Source organism: Bos mutus, chromosome 6, assembly GCF_027580195.1.
Source record: "Bos mutus isolate GX-2022 chromosome 6, NWIPB_WYAK_1.1, whole genome shotgun sequence".
Taxonomy (NCBI): domain Eukaryota; kingdom Metazoa; phylum Chordata; class Mammalia; order Artiodactyla; family Bovidae; genus Bos; species Bos mutus.
This window is the reverse complement of record NC_091622.1, coordinates 49,906,233-49,923,665: the sequence shown is the minus strand read 5'-3', so window position 1 is coordinate 49,923,665 and position 17,433 is coordinate 49,906,233. Positions and strand designations below refer to the sequence as shown.

The window sequence follows — 17,433 nt, the reverse complement described above, 5'->3', positions numbered from 1 at the left end:
ACTATTTTGATTACAGTAGTCTAATAATAATAATAGGGAGAAGGTGAGTGTATGGCCACGCAGTGGTTGCATTTTCCCCCCTTCTTTTCTCTTTCTTTGTTCCTCTTTTTCTCAAGAACGTACAGGGGTAGAAAATGAATGAAGATAGAGAGCACTGATACTGCAGGCTGAAAACCAAAACCAAAACCAAACAAAACAACTAGTTAGAAATGGGAGAAAGTAAACATTGACTACTTTTTAACACCAGTCTTACAGTCATATAAAGCCGAGACATCTAGTGTCATCCCTCTGGTCACAAAATCAAGGACACAAACATTTGCTTTTATCAGGACTGAATACCCTTTGCTGCTATAATCTTACCTTACCTCCTGACTCCCAGCTGGAGTCCGAGACACATGGTGCCTTAAAAGAGTTCTCAGTCTTCTAAACTAGGGAAGGCTGTTCACCCTTCTTCAGGGTCCTCATCAAAATCCCCATTTCTTAAGAACTATTGATCTTTGGGAGGTGCTGACCTCATTATCTGCTTAGAGCAATTTACACCCAGGTGTGCTAAAGACAGAATCAACTCCTTCAGAGGTTATTTGCAATTAAAAAAAGGCACTTCTTAGAATCTCAGGACTTCTAAGGAGTGCTTTTGAGTTGTAAGGCATTTCTCAGCTTCACTGCCCATCAGTCCACAAGAAGGACATATCCCCTCTCCTAGACTTCTTTCCTGAGTACATCAAGTACATGTTTCTCTTTACAGATATGCTAGACTCTCTTTAAAAACAACTGCTCCCCAGGGAGAATCAGAATGAAAATGGAAAAAAAATAATACATTATCAGTGAGCATAGGTTGGCACAGTGAATGAATAATGCTTGCAGGGATATATAAATTGACGAATACAGAGACCCATGCATGTGCATGGGCGTGCATGTATCCATATTTCCTCACAGATGAGGATCTCCCAAAAAATCCTGAAAACCCATATGTCTACACACCTCTTCACAGCCCCTCAAAATATACCAGAAGTCTACCGTGTGACCAGTGCCTCCCTCCCACATTTGCTTTAGTTTAATCTTTTTGAAGGGTTTGGTGTTTATAACACCACTAAGAAGAAGCCAGGAGGGGGAATCAGAGAATTGCTCATTTGGTACAGAAACAAGAGACACACATCCTGCAGAGAAAGCAGGGACTCTAGCCAACCCGGCAGGTAGCCCTTTATCCTGGAGACATCACCCAGCAGGGAAAGAAAATAACAACTAGGATGTTCTCAGAGTTTGAAATAAAAGAGGTCATGCCACAGTTCAGTGATCTGATGTGGATGGATTTTCAGGCTACTTAGCACTAAAGCCCAGGCCCTTTGATCATTGTTTGTTTCACAAATATTTAGGGGTATCTCCTGTATGCTGAGCACTCTAGCAGGCACTGGGAATATCTTGATGAACAAGACAAACTTGGGGGCAGTCTCTCTGAGCTTCACCTATCCCTTGCCTTAAGTGGTAGTATATTATTTTTGCACTAAAGAGTTTTGTTTTACCCATCATTTTAATTACAAAGCCTTGCGTAGTATATAAAAGAGAAAGCAAATCAACCTATTCTCTATAAAATAGGTGGATTACAAAAGTTATACACAACCAAGAAAAGTGTTTTTCAAAATTACAGATAGAAATTATTCCCGGAGACATTTCAAACTGTGGAATTAATTACTTCTGGAGGATATCAGTAGTTTTTCTAGAGATAGCCTCAAAAATAAATGATAATCTTGGTTGCTTACCTAATTCTTGAAATTTGTCTGTTTTTAATCTCATATGGGGCTGTTGTTTACAAAATAGGGTAATTGATGAGATCTTCAAGTTATACCCACAACACTTTTTTTGATAGTATAAAGTGTAGGTTGTGACTAGAACAAGTTTGAAAAGCTGGGTCTGTTCTAATTCTTTTGGGAAGAGTTTACCCAGGTAAGTCTAAAATATACTATATTCGAAAGCACAAATTTCACCATTTCCACCAAATGTGTTCAGTACTTTTGAATTCTCACTGGCTATTTCTTCCAAGACTTGATAAAGTTCTTTGCTAGTTCCATCAGGGTCCTGAAAAAGCTATTTGTTACTCCAGTTTCCTTACCTCAGCAATAATAATGGTGCTTTTCCTCAAAGATTGCTCTGAGGAGCAAACATGAGTTCAATGATTTGAAACTTTAGAAGCATAAGGCAAACACAATCTATCATTTTTCTGCTCTGTAATCTTCTTTATAATACATCAATTCCATGAAGACAAAGACTTATCTTATTTTTCTTTGCATACTCAGTATCAGCTGATATTGGATGTGTTAAAGTAAATAAACTTTACTTAAATCAGCCTCTAACATCCTCATATTCCTCTTTAGTTTTTATAATGGAGAATGAAGTATTGCACTGTCATTTAAAATAAAATATCCAAATGTTAAAAGATATAAGGTGGTGGACTGCTCTGAGTCCATTTCGATTTGTCCATAGGCACCTCCCTAAAAGGTAAATTCCAGTAACTGAAAAGGAGAGTGGTCAGGAGATCTGAGGTGGAGAACATTTGGGAGCAGGGGGTTAGTTAGGGCAGAGAGGAAGTCTGTGCAGGGACAGGAACCAATGGCAAAATGTTCAAAGATGGAAAAAAAAAATAAGAAAACATTAGAGGGATGATAATAGACATCTCATAGCTTGCTGCTGTTGATTATTCTGATTCAGCTTTTAAGCACACTAAAATCCTTGGGATTGTTAGTACTTTTTTGTTTTGATTTATTATGTTTTCTAATCATAACAGTAAATAGCCATTGTTTCCCATGTGGAACAATCTAAAGGGGTGGTTCTCATTCCTTTTGGGCTACTTCCACAATAAGACAAATTTTTTACATAGCAACCAAAAGCAGGGAGTAATGGAGGCATACAAACACAACTGAAATAAGGATTGCACAAGAAAATATTTAGCCTCACTGTATGAATGGCCTACTTGAATTTTTTCTGCTTTATTTTGCATCTTTCAGATTGTAGTAGAAATTCACAAATTGATTCATATACCCAAGTTTGCAAAATTGTGCCTTAGAATGCTCTTTGTGAAGGTATTCATAAACATCCACTCCATGTGGCTACACATTAGTTTATCCCAAAATTCTGGACATTTTTTTCTGTTTGTTTTTTTTTTTTTTTTGTCTGTAACTTGTCTTTGAGTTGATGTGATTCAGTACAGGATTTTGTTTAAGTATACATATAAGGAAGCTTACTACTTTAGATTGAGAAAACGTAATATTTCCAAGAAGCCAAAAGTGGTAAGAAGTTTTTGTTTTTTACCAGTTTCTTACACTGGTCCTGTGCTCAAAACAAAATGAGAGATTGATGATAATTAGGTTTTATTGAAGAATTTCACTATAGTCTCAGTGATATTTCTGAAAATTTCCTTTTTGCAAAATTAAATAAATAGCTAATAAAATAAACAACTTGAAATACATGCTTTAGTATTTAGAAGTGTTAGTGAGCATTTCTTATCACTCTGTATATTTATGTTGTTCCAATATTTTTTTTTCTTAAAAGGCTTTTATATTGACAATAATTCACCAAAAAATTCTCAAGAATCTAGAATTCTTGGTCAGTATCTCAAAACTTGGGGAAAACTTTAATAGGGCAGATGGTATGATAAATATACTACAAAATTATCAAAGTTTATATATGGAACACTTATTTTAGGCACACAAACACATACAACATAACAAACAGAGACATAAATATACAAAGAGAGTTAGAGGAAACATACAGAGAATTCTTGACTTACCTAGAAAATTACTATTTGTATAACTAAAATTCAGCTACTTGCTTTCTCAAAAATATATAACATGCTGAATTCTCAGAAGTTGCTTGAACTTATGTTACCTGACATCAAATAGAATAGTCTTCTGATAAACGAAAACTAAAAAAAATAGGTAGCTACATCTTCCTTCTGAATGTGACCACGATGACTTCTGTGAATCTAACTCAAAGGTTCTAAATTTTCTTAGGAAATTTAACAACAACAACAAAGTCATGAAAATTCTACAGATATTTTGGTCAATATTTCAAGATTAGGGGAAAAAACAATCCACTGGCAGTGCCTGTGGTAAGCACAAAATAAATCTCTTGAATTTGTCTTAGAGAAAATACTTTTTATAAATGTTGCTCAAGGTCTTTGCATATAAACTGTGGGAGCACACACAAACACACACAGTGGCATTTAGAAATACACACACAGAATGCGCAAGAGACACTACCCTTCACTCTAACAGAACTCTCTCCCTGGTCTGGAAAAGGCTTTGAATATGTAACGCTTTAAAACTATTGAGTAATTTAGGATTTTATTCATAGTCATTATTTAATGTATTATAGACAGAGACTTCATAGACTTACTTTTCCTTGGTTTACACAAAGCCAGAGTCTTAAAATCATTGTTGAAATACATTTTTAGATTTTTTTTTAAAGACTTCATTATTAAATTCTGATAACTACCTCTCTGAGAATGTAGCTCCTGGTAAATGACACCCACTAATAGCACATTTCTTTATTAATACTGTTTCTTTTATAAGTTTATTTATTTCAATACTGTTTTTCCTTAAATGAAAAAAAAAAAAAAGAAAATCAAATGCACAACAAATGGAACAAGCAGTGATTGGCTGACACCCCACGGCCAAGGGCAGGCTCCAGCAGGTTTCGAAGTAGCAAGGTCATCAGAGTATGGTGCATAATGGAGCATCATATTTGAGTGGAATTCAGCCAAACACAGTAATGTATGGATGTAGACGCATCTGAAAGAAGGAAAATAAAGATTTATGCAGGTAAAAAAAAAAAAAAAAAACCTCTATGAAGAAATTTCCCCAATGGCTTATGCCCAAAATTGGAATGTTGTGGTGGAGGTTTTGGAGAAGAGAATTTTTATTTGCAAATTATGTGTTTGTAAATAATAAATACATCCAGGGGGGAAAAAGTCAACTTGGATGAATCCTACTTGGAAGCTGTAATAGTTTTAAGTTGTTGTTTATAAACAGCATTGTATTGTAGAGTTCAATACAAACATCACTAAATTCCTGAAAATAACCCTTTATCTGCCTTTAGAACATTAATTCACCAGAAGTGATAATTAAGATTAGTTTTAGTGGTTTCAGCTCAATTCTTCTTGGAATGTGATTTCTCCCACAACACTAATGCTAAATAAAGCACTGTGTAATGTTCTGAAACAGAGTCACTGCTTTAGAAAAGATTCTAAGGGCTTTTAAAATAAATAAAATAGAAAAGCAAAGCTGACTCTCTCTTTATGTATATGTGTATATATATATACACATACACACACATATATACGTGTGTATATATATATATATATGCACAAAGATTCTACTATTTCTATAGTCATAAATGTAAACAAATGGATGACGAGCTTTGCTATAACCTAGAATTTGGTTATATACAGGTTAAACATAAAACTCTAAACAATTATCATAGTAAATTTTCTATATATAACCTCTACTACCATCCTCTTCTAGGAAAAGGAATGTTAAAATATCTGAGGGCATTAGTGGCTATGATAAAGCAATGGTTTTGTTACATTTTATTTAGCTTTAAAAACAGTATGGGTTTTACATTTGAAATTAATAAATTCACCAATTTGTATTTTACCAATAGGTTAAATTTAGAATGAAAAAGCTAGATTGGTAAACTGCCTACCAAGGAAACAATTCAATTGAAAAATAATAAAATGGCACTTTCTTTAAAAAATAGAGGAAAGAAATAGTCTACAATTGTGTGTTAAGGACGCTATTCAAGTAAAGTGCATCTGCAAAGTTGGCAAAATGAAAAACAGTGTAGAAGCCAAAGGGATCATCACTATTGATGGAAAAAGTAAAAGATCATCCCAGTTAGAATGCATAGAAAGTTTTTTTTTCATAAACAACATATAGAAAGCTTTATTCATTTCCATTACAAATACGTTTTTATTGAGGATATACTAAATGCTATATAGGAGCTTATGTCTACTGTCATTGTTCTGCTAAAATGAAAAATCCTCTTAACTTGTTGAATATATGTTCTAAACCATGTTAAGTTATTTTAATGAATGCCATCAATTGCTATCTTATATAAGGGGGAAAAACTATGAATTTCTGTTAAAAATCTATAAAATTTGGAATACAATTTCCCCAATAATTTTACAGATAAAAACTAGAACCCACAGCAGACTTACATATTACTGCTAAAAAAAATCAGTTTTGATAGCCAAATATATAGTTATACCTACATAAGAAAACCTCAAGAGATTTCTGTCACTATTGAAATACATACAGAAAAAGTTACAGAAATTTAATTTTTTTTTCCTACTGGTAGAATGATTAAAAAAAGAATACTGGACTCTGCATTCCATGAGTTGGACTCTAGTCCACATTATATCCCTGATAATCTTACTATCTCAGTCAAATAACTTGCAAACTAAGCCTCAGTTTCTTCTACAAAGTGAGGAGATCGGTTTGGTTAATATCTTTTAATTGTAAAATGTGATATCTCTAGAAATTTTGACATTAAACATTTGATTATGATATATTTTATGTCAGTTTTGTTTGTGTTTAAAGTTTAAGTCTCTTCTACATATCAATGTATGAATATCACAGTAAATAAGAGCTTAATGGCACCATAGTTAGTTTACATGAATACGTCTGTTTGTGTGTCTGTATGGGTGTATGTGAGAGAGCAAGAGAGAGAGAGGGATTATGATACGTATTTATCACAGGAGTATGCTTTTCCACATGAGATATGTACTTACTCAAAAATAAAAGATAACAAGAAAGAATGTTTTTGTTACAGTTGTCCAGCTGCATGATTTACTTACAATTATTAAATTGATTTTGTGGTCTTAGGTCAAATTCATTAACTGACTTAGGAGAAGTTTGAGATAAGGTTCAAATGGTCATACCTGGACTTCAAAAAACCCGTATATTCATTGCAGATCAAATCAGTGAATGACCCTTTCCTTGATTCACAGACATCCAGAAAGCCAAGAACTGTTTGGTAGATAGCTCCTGACTAAAGACACTGTCTAACTTTCATCAGTCACTAGCCTCTTGTCTATGATTTCTGGCCATATGTAACAGAAATCCCACCATATGCAGATTCATTCTGCCTCTTCAAAGTGTCCTTGGTCATAGATAGCAGAACCATATTGTAGAAGTAATGCTTATGGAGTTAAAGCAGAAAGCTGTGGTTGGCATCACCATGCAAATGCATTTCCACTATAATACATATGGTATAACATACATTCACAAATAAATCGATACTCAGTTTTCTTAGTGCTTAGAACTGTAAGAGATGATGGCAAGTCATTTCTTGCTTCCAAAATCTAAGTAATTAAAAAAATAATTTCTGCCATATTTTTACAAAGTATATAATGGATATATTGACCACAAATTGATCAATTAAAAGGAACATTATTCTGACGACATTCAGCAGTTCTTTTAGGCAAAGGAAACTGTCACTGCAGTTAATATGAATTTTTCTTGAGTATTTCAGGATCAGCTACAAATAGAGTTTTAAGTTCATGTTTATTCAAGCTGTATCCTCTATCTGCTTGCCAAAAGTAAAGTACATTACCTTCCATTTACTAAATAAAATAAAATTTTTACTTGCCAGTATGTTATCTAAATAACATCATGGCAAAGACAAGCTTGACAGGAGTTGAAAATAATCTGCAAAGTAGGAACTATAGTTTTATATTGTCTATTAATCTTTTGAAATTATATTATTTTTAAGACAATTGAAAAATACTTAACACGTAGTAAAATGAATAGAAAACAGAATGCTTCTGCTTTCATTACAAATCAAAAGCACAGTTGAACTTCCAGGTCACAAAACTTTAACAACCACCAAGGCCAGATTTACCAAGTAAAGGAAGAATGAAATGAAAAGGTGGATAGGATACTTAATGCTATCAACGATCCCTATTTTTCTCAATTAGACACATTATTTAGTTGAGAACAAGGGCTCTTGTTTGAATTGCAAAGGCCTAAAGTATGAAAACCTGGGCTACGTCATCAAATGTGCGGATTTCTGAAATAATTCCAGTATCTCTGCAACACATTATCTCCCAGATTCTGCCCAGGAATAACTATAGAAGATTGATTTGACTGTCTCTAGAACCCATGAAAACAAACAAAAAAGAGGAGGGGGCATTTTTTTACAAACTTTCATTTCTACAAAGCTGTTTAACTCATTAGAGCCTAACCATTAACAGAACTTAGGAGCAACACTTATTCTCAAGAAGATAAAAACACTGGAATAGACATCATTTTCATTGTATCACAAATAAGGAACTATAATAAGGTAATTCGGGAAAATTATAAATTAATAAAGGCTTTATGTCAGACAAAATCTTCTATTTTTTAATTAATCCCTACCATATGAAATTTAAAAATGGCAACTCTCAAGATTTTCTTTACATAAATTCAGCATTAAATGGGAGAAATTATAAGAAAACTCTGAATTAAAAAAAAGTTCAGGTTTAATCAAAGAAAATACATTTTGGTTATGTTTAAAAAGGCAATATCTTTTAAAAATAAATATAGAAAATCATCTATCTACAGCACAAACAAAAATGAGAACAAAAAAGATCTCATTATGCCAGATGTCAACACAGAATGTAAATTTGTAAATGGATCCCTTGTCTCTCCTGACAGCAACACTGAGTAGATGAAGCATATCAATTACTATCACTAATTACATTAAGGGGAATGTATTTCATTTGCCTTTATTTCATTTTAGATCAGCTGTTTATCGTGGTTAAAACTTTATACATCTTTCAAGTGCTTAACAACATACACGTTTTCCAAAGTTACTTTTGGCAAACTGCATGGTTTATTTGAGTGGCTTTGTAGGTTTTCTCTTCTGATATATGGACTTCCTTGTTCAGTTAAGAGACTAACACCATACATTAGTTTATTTATAAGCATATCACTTTGCCTTTTAGACAGGATGCCACCACACTCTTGATATTGGCTGTTTTAAATATTCAAGAATATAGAGCTAACCCTATTTGATGAGTCAAATAAAACTTAAGTGACAGAACAGAACATAGGAGGTAGTTGTATAAAATATCTATAAATCTGCCACTTGATATGTCCACTCAAAAGTTTAAGATTACATAATTTAGAATGCAAATGTTAGTCAACCACAGGATACAAAGTTCTTTTAAGATGACAGTGAAGTAAGTATTCTGCATAAAGATCTTTTCACATGCTTTCTCTTAACAAATTATCATTTTCTAAAGAAATCTCTACAAATCTCTATTTGTGGGTTCTATAACTAATGTTATAAAAGTGCTGTTACTTTTAACTGGAATCTTCCTTGTTTATAAAACAGATAAAAGCACCAAAAACAAAATAGAAATCTGCCTCTAAGCCTAGGTAAAGCAATAACAAACATACTTTCCACTTGGCATATTTCAGTTTAAAGGAAATAAGACTCACGTACTTGAAAAGACATCTTTATAAAAGTCATTTAATTCAATGTAGTTCAAACCTGTGTTTTCTTAGATTGCTTTGGTAACTGGATATAAAAGCATACTGTCTATTTCTCCTTATCCAAATAGCTACAATAAAGGAATACATCAAAAACATTTCTTTATAATGCTTATTTTTAAAATTATAGAAAACAACAAGAAATTAATATTTATCTCTTTTCTATACATTTAATGAGCCCATCAGTAACATCTTCAATGTGAGCCTAACAATGTGAGGCTATAAAATAAACTTTTTACATTGCCTTAATTAAGATCACACATTCCACATGCAAAACATATTTAATAGAACACTGTTTATTGGGTATTGCTTGACAGACATAAATATGTTTCCTGAAATGTTCTGGCGGTAAGAAATATGTGATGTTTTATTAGCAGAGTTGCTACAGCTTTAGATACAGAAGTTTCCAAACGGTTTTCATTTGTTGTGTGTCAAATGTTGATGGGTGAGAAAAGTAAACTTTGTGAGTTATACACTCACACACATATTACACAAAACAAAACTTGCAAAAATAAATTATATATTTTCTGAAGTTCACCTCAGAATATACTTTGCTTTTTTTTTTTAGTTTCCACATTTCACTGAGAAACAACTGTGTCAAATATTCCATAAAACCTTTATAGTCTCTATATTTCACAATGCATACCAAAATATTCTCACACACACTACACCAAACATGAACATTTTTGTTACTTGGTTTAAATAATACATGATTCATGCAATTTACTTTTGCTTATGAACTTTTCATACCAAATACATATACTACAAATGCCAACTGCATATCCTCATAAAAGCCTAATTGTATAGATACTGCAATATTAAAATGTAGTTTTTTATGGCATTTACATATCATTAAATATTTTTAAGTCAGCATTTTTGTCAGTCAGCATTTCAATATCTCAGACTTCATACTTCATTTGCATGAATCAGCATCTGCTTATCTGTAAAGTTCTGCATAATGTATAATGTAGCTAAAACTATTTAGTGTCCAATTTGCATAGACAGCAGTAGTAACTTTAGAAATTTTGTCTTTGGATAAAATTATCCACTTAGTAGCACAAAAGAAAAGAATTTTAGGTTAAAACTGGCCATCCAAACAATTCACACATATTTATCTGGAAACAAAAAATGTAGCATGAATTAGAATTGTCAAACACTAAGAGAAGCATAAAATACCACTTACAGTGTTTCCCTCTGTAACTTAGTACACTCTGGTATAAGGTGCAAACTATAGTGGTGTACCTTTTGTAAATGTCCTCTACTAAATAAATGGTATAAGAATTACACCAACATTAATTTCCTGCTATTAAAAATTTAACTAATAGCTTTAAGAGTGAAGACAAGACTTTGCAGAAGATGTCCTGTCTTAGATATTTAAATATATGTGGGATGCATCTTACCTGTTTGCTGTATTTGTTATTGGTTTGACAGCTGTACTCAGAGCAGTGATCTGATCCAATTGAAATGTTGTCTCCTGCTCCCACAAATGTATTAGCTGGTGGTAGATCTTGTACGGCCTGGTGTTTTTTTCCTGCAGTTGGTGACTGGGGGTGAAGCTGGACAGTAGGCAAGGGGGAACTAGATTTGTAATGCCTGGCCAGGTCAGGACTGCCAGGCCCACCATTAACTGATCGGTATCGGCCCATGCTTGGGCTGTCTGACAGCTTCTCATTGACACTATCATACCTCTGTCCATTTGGTTTAGAAGCTTCTACAGTGACAATGCTGCTGTAGAGTGGCTGCTTAGATTTTTTGTTTTTCTTGTCCTTTTTAGGTTTTTTAGATTTGTCATGCTGTTGGGGTGTAAAAAAGTCTTCATGATCTTTTTTGCCAGCTTCATAGCCATTTTTATTTTTGGACCGGCAATATCTTGCCATCACTACAATTAAGATGATTAGAATCACAGTCATAATTCCAGCAACCACCCCAATGACAATACTGAGTCTCTGTTTGCTAATTTCATAGCTTGGGTCACCAGCTATATCCTGGGTGAGTGGGGTGTGCAAGCTTCTGGCTATCTGGGAGTCAATCACAGTTGCATTAGAAACACTTTCATTGACAAACACATGCACCAGAGTCGTGGTAGACTGGGAAGGCTGCCCACTGTCATTCACTTGCACCACCAACCTGTGCAAGCCATAATGCTTTTGGGTGAGTTTTCCCACTAAGGAAACCACACCACTGGTGGAATCAATCTCAAACAGCTTGAAGGGATTCCCTCCCACAATGCTGTAGTTAAGGTCTGCATTGATGCCATCATCACTGTCTGTTGCCAACACCGTAGCTACTACTGTCCTGACGTTACTCGAAGGTGGCAGTAAAGTGTAGGAAATATTTCTGGGAAGGGTGACAGTGGGAGCATTGTCATTCTCATCCATCACAAAGAGAGAGACCGTGGCTGTTGCAGATCTGGGGGGATCTCCTCCATCCACAGCTTTGACTCTGAAAGTGTATGTGGTCTGATGTTCTCTGTCAAAAGACATCGTGGAGTAAATAGTCCCCGTATCATTTTCAATGGAAAAAATGTTACTGTTCTCCTCTATGTATAGGCTCATCTCTGCATTGCGCCCCTTGTCAGCATCCATCACTGTGACCATTCCCACGGGGCTGTTGGGCTGTAAATTTTCTTTCACATAAAAAGTAAAGACGTCCTGCATGAACTTAGGGTCATTGTCATTCTTGTCAGCCACCTGAACAATCACTGTGGTGCTGCCCTGTAGCACGGGGACGCCTTTGTCTCTGGCGTTAACTTTAAACTCGTACCTGTCAGTCTGCTCGCGGTCCAGCATGGTATTGACGAGGATGTCCCCAGAATCGGGATCGATGGCAAAGATCCCCATCACGGAAGAGTCCAGCGAGTAGGCGATTTCAGCGTTTTTCCCACTGTCCGCGTCTGTAGCCAGCACCGTGGCTACCCTCTCTCCGGGGATGTTGTTCTCAGGAAAGTACACCTCCACCACTGACTGGCCAAAGACAGGCGGGTTGTCGTTGGTATCTCCCACCTTGACAATCAGGGAGTTGTTGCTGGAGAGACTGGGGCTGCCCGAGTCCACCGCTACTATGACCACGTTGAACTCCCTGGTGGTCTCATAGTCCAAAGGGGCCGAGGTGTGCAGGAAGTACTTTTTCTTGTTCTGGTCGCCCTCTGTGTCACTGGCCGGCTTGAGCTGGAAGGGCACGTCGCCCACCACGGTGCAGGTGACCACTCCATTCTCGCCTTGGTCTCGGTCAGACACCTGTACCAGGGCGATGGGGGTGTCCACCAGAACGTCCTCGGCCACGTTGGCCACCCCGTCCTTGAGTGGGATACGCCCGATCTTGCGGATTTCAATGGACGGCACATTGTCGTTCTCGTCCTTGATATTAAGGACCACCGTGGCTTTGTCTGTCTTGGGAGGCTGCCCGCGATCGCGGGCCATGACCGTGAAGCGCAGCTGGTTCACTTCCTCGCGGTCTATACGGTGCAGGACACTGAGCCAGCCGGACGTCTCGTCTAGGCGCAGCAGCCGCCGCACGGACTCTGTAGCCGCCCCGAACACATACTCAATCTGCCCGTTGACCCCCACGTCCAGGTCGGCGGCACGCAGCTGCAGGATGGGGGTCCCCGGGGCGCTGTTCTCGGCCAGGTCAGCCTCATACACGCTCTTCTCGAAGCGGGGGCTGTTGTCGTTCACGTCGGTGATGAGCACCCGCAGGATGGCCTGAGAGGAGCGAGGCGGGTCGCCACCGTCGCGCACCCTCAGGGTCAGCTCGTAGGAGTCGCGCTGTTCGCGGTCCAGCGCCCCCTTCACGATCAATTGCGGCTGCTTTTCGCCATCCGGGGTGTCGGCCACCTGCAGTTCGAATACGCTGCTGCGTCCGCCGGGGCTGGTCCCGCCGCCGGCTTCTGGCGCGTCCAGCCTCCTCTTAGAGCCCCCGGGGCCGCCGCCGCTCCCGCCGTTCCCGCCGCCCCCGGGGTAGGGGGCGCTGTCGGCAGGCCCGGCGCGCCGGCCCTCGCCGCCGCCGCCGCCGCCGCCGCCGCCGCCCCCGGGCTCCTGTAGCAGCTCGTAGCGCTCAATGCCGTTGCGGCCGAAGTCGCGGTCGGTGGCGGTGGGCAGCAGGTATAGAGTGCCCACCGGCCGGTTCTCCTCCACCGTGAGCGTGAGCACGGGTGACGGGAAGGTGGGCGTGTTGTCGTTGATGTCGAGCACGATGACCCGACCCTCGAACAGGTCCACCCAGCTCTGCGAGGGCCCGATCACCGAGACCTCGAAGTCCAAGAAGCACTCGTTTTCGTCGAAGATCATCTGACACTGGGGCAGTTTCTCGCGGTCAATGCGCCGCTCGCTCGTACTCAGCTCGCCGGTGAGATTGTCGATCTTCAGGTACTCTGAGCCCGACTCGAGGCTGAAAGTCACCTCACCGGAGCCGGTCACGATGCCCAAGTCCGAGGCGACGTTGCCGATGCGGACGTCTGCTGGGCCCTCCTCGGCCAGTCGGTACCGGAGGAGTTGCTTGGCGGCCGCTAGGCTGAGCGAGAGCGGCAAGAGGAGACAGCAGCCCAGACACCAGGCGCGCGCCCATCCCATGGTCCGCATCCTCAGCATCTTCTCCTGCTGCTGCTGCTACTGCTCCTTCTAATTACGGCCCCTTGGCGCCCCCCTCCTCTGGGGCCCGTGGCCTGCCCTCCTCCCAGTCCTCTCCCCTCTCCGGGAAGGAAAGAAGCAAGAGGGAACGTAGGGAGGGGGCAAGAGCAGCGTCCAGAGTCGGCCAGGGGGGACCAGCGATAGATCCTTCTTTTTTTTTTTTCTCTCTTCCTCTTGCTTCTTCCGAAAGTTATTGTTTCATAATTTATGCAATGGGTGCTAATCGCCCGCTAGCCAGCCGCCGTTCAGTCGCAGTACTCACAGTTCACGGGACACTGCGCGCCGCGGGCTCGGCGCCCCCCCAGAGTCATACCCGCAACCGGCAGAGGAACCCGGGCTCCCGTCACTGCTCAGTCGGATGGGGCTGGAACCGCTCCGGCAGGCGGGCGGTGGAGCCGGGAAGCGGCCGGGAGCGAGCCTGCAGCCTCCCCCGCCTGCCAATCCCGCTCGTCTTTGCTGCTACTCGAGTTGAGTCCAATTCACGTTCCAGCCACTCACTCCAGACCCAGCTTCTGCTCCGACTGCCCAGGCAAACGTGAGTCGCTTCCTGCAAGAGGTGCTAGGGCCAGCAACAAGCCAGTCTCAACTCCGACTCCGATCAGGCAGCGGGGGAGCCAGTCAACAGATCGAGAATGAAAAATCCCGGCAGGTCGCTTCGGGCACCGTACAGTGGAGACGACTCGAGTCACACAGCGGTCCGCGTCCGGGTTCCCCCCGTGCGCGGAAAAGCAGCCCGAGCCATCTTCAGAGACGCCCTGAGTGTCGGTCCGGTCTCACCCAGAGAGCTCGGGTTTCTCTTTTTTCTTAACAACTCTGCGCAAGGTCATTAGTCTCGAAGCCGCCGCCTGAAACCGCAGCAGCCGTTCGCCCGCGGGGGTGAAGGCTGAGCCGTGCGCACCGCGCGGTGCCCAAGTTTGGGTTCGCAGCCGCAGAGTCCGTGCCTTTCCTCACCTGCATTCGGCCCGCATGTCAGAGCACAGGGATCTGCAGCGCTGTGCGCGATTCAGGGAGGAGATTGCAGCCTCTCTCTCTCCCCGCTCTCTCTCTCTCGATCCCTCCCCTCCCTCTCTCCTCCTCCTCTCTCCTCCCTCCTCCCGTTTCCCCTTTCCCCTTCTCCCACTCCTCTCTCCCTCGAGCTCCCTCTCCTTTCTCCCAGTCCCAATACAGGCAACTCGAGCTGAACTTGATCCCTTTGCAGTTCAAAGGTGAGCAAACCAGGCTTGGTGGGCAGGCGACGCTGGCCTGGCGAAAGACCCCAGCCGGGCTCCCCCAACGGCAATTAACAAAGATGCCCAATTCTGTCCGGATTTCCGAAGAAAAGCACAAGGCATGGGGTGGGGGGAGGTGGAGTCAGAGACAGCTGCCAAGAAGCTTTAAAAAAAAAAAAAAACACACACACACAGTTTGCCAAGGGGAGAAAAAGTGCCAGTCGGTTGTTGCCTCGGAAGTGCCCTGGCACGGCGGGTGAATTCCGCAGTTGTCTCGTCCCCTCTGGTGTCTGGGAGAGTCTAGTGCTTGCGCTCCCGCCGCCTCTTTGGCTGCCACGGCTCTAAGACACTGAATGGCAAGTGGGAAGCTCCAGCTCGCCAGCCGCGAGCCGGAAACCCGCAAGTTTGCCCAAAGTGATGGTTGCTGCTGGGAGCTCTCTGCCTTGCTTGAGGCTCAAGCTTGTCCCTGACGCTACTGCGGCGGCGGTAGCAGTGGAGCCGTGGAAACTACACACTCAGAGGAGGGAGGAGGACCGAGGGGGAGGGAGACAGGAGGGAGCACTAGCCAGCCGCCCCGCTCCGGAAAGCCCAGCTTCAGCTCCGGGGGCCACTCCAAGTGTGCGCAATCCTAACAAGTCACCCTTAAGCCAAAGCTTGTCCCTCTCCCTCCCCAGCAAGGGCAGCCGCTGCCTTCTGGGGGAACTTGCTTTCCCTCCCTGGGGCTGGTAAATTTCCTTCTCTCTCTAGCTAATGCCCAGAGCGTGTTTGAGAGCGCCGAACCTGTGTCAGCAAACGTTTCTCCTTCCCCTTCTCAGAGTATGTTCTTCATCCCTGCCCCCTACTGTCTCTGGTTCGCGAAGTAGCTTCTTGGTTAAGGCTTGGTCAGCTGTGGCTTCGGGGACCCAGCGTGTGGCCAGGGAGCTTACGCTGGTGTTCTGAGAAACCATGATGGGCTGCAGTCGTTAAGAGAGAACTGCGAACTCCTGAGAGAGTGGGACAGCGATCCTTTTTTGGGAGCGCAGAGTTAGGAGCGTTGGGGTTTGGGGAGGGGGAGGGTGCTCTGTCTTTGTTTAAATGCTTGGCATTCCTGTCGCCGTGCTTGCTTACGGGGTAGACCGTGTGTGCGCGCGCCTGGGGAATAAACACATGTTGGAAGCCTCGATATTATTTTCTAAGCAGAAACCTGCAGCTTTTAGTAACTGGCAAAGTGTAGCGTCACCTATCTGGATAAAAGGGAAATAAACTTTAATGTCAACTTTGTGTACCAAACTGTCCCTCGCTCCTTTTCTCTCCTTCTTTTGACTTTGTGCCACTAGAACGTAGATGGTGTTCCCCCACGCGAGGCTTTCCCAGCTTTTCAGACACTGCCACCGCAGCTCGCCTCATCGGATTTCAAGTCTGGTCGCGTTTCCCGAACTATAGACATTTACTCTTCATTTATTTCAGCGGCAGTTAAACAAGGGGGCCTAGCCAGGACTGGGGCGGTTGAAGTGGGTAGGAAATCCTTGGAGGGAATTCTTACCATCTCACAAAAAGAATGGGGGCTGCTACTAGGTTTTGGTTAGTCCTCAGCCGGTTTGCTCAATTTAAAGGCATTAAAGGTCCTCCACTTAAAGGAAAATTTAAAGCGAAAAGAAGAAAAGAGAAAGAAATACGGCCAGAGTGAGTACTCTGCCTTTACGGTACCTATGTGAGGCGGCGGAATGATTTAAAGACAAACACCAATAAAGTCTTTGAGCAGACGTAGCGCGCGGTTGTTTAGCCGGGCGCAGCCAGCAAGAATGGGGGGCGAGGCGGCAGAGATTTCCAAGCATTCCCTATGGGGGATCGTAGAGGTGCGGAGGATGGAGCAATCGTGGTCTGTGCCAGGGAGCTGGCGAGTATTTTCCAGTCTGCTAAAACAGCAGCACTCTGGGGGTAGTGGCTCCTCCTCTGAGGCCTGGCCGGGAATCCAGCCTTTCCATCCGCCTCCCCACCCCCTGTCCCTCCACCTCCTACCCCTCGCAGGCACCGGAGCCTCTTCGCTCTATATCTGCAGCATCAGCGAGAACTGCTCGGCGCGCAGACTCA

At 41.7% G+C, this 17,433-nt stretch overlaps 1 protein-coding gene across 7 annotated transcripts in view; it reads right to left on the bottom strand.

Moving 5' to 3' along the window:
* PCDH7 (protocadherin 7) overlaps window positions 1-16,570 on the bottom strand; it is a 472,964-nt gene extending 456,394 nt beyond the window's left edge. For 2 of the 7 annotated variants that reach the window (XM_070372245.1, XM_070372244.1), the window contains exon 1: window positions 10,931-16,570. In XM_070372245.1, coding sequence (XP_070228346.1) covers window positions 10,931-14,116 — 3,186 coding nt within the window. In that variant the 5' untranslated portion in view covers window positions 14,117-16,570. Of the gene's footprint in view, window positions 1-2,940; window positions 4,785-10,930 lie in introns of those variants that run through there. The other 5 variants (XM_070372251.1, XM_070372246.1, XM_070372248.1 and 2 more) reach the window with 5 other exon arrangements.
* Window positions 16,571-17,433: the final 863 nt, after the last annotated feature.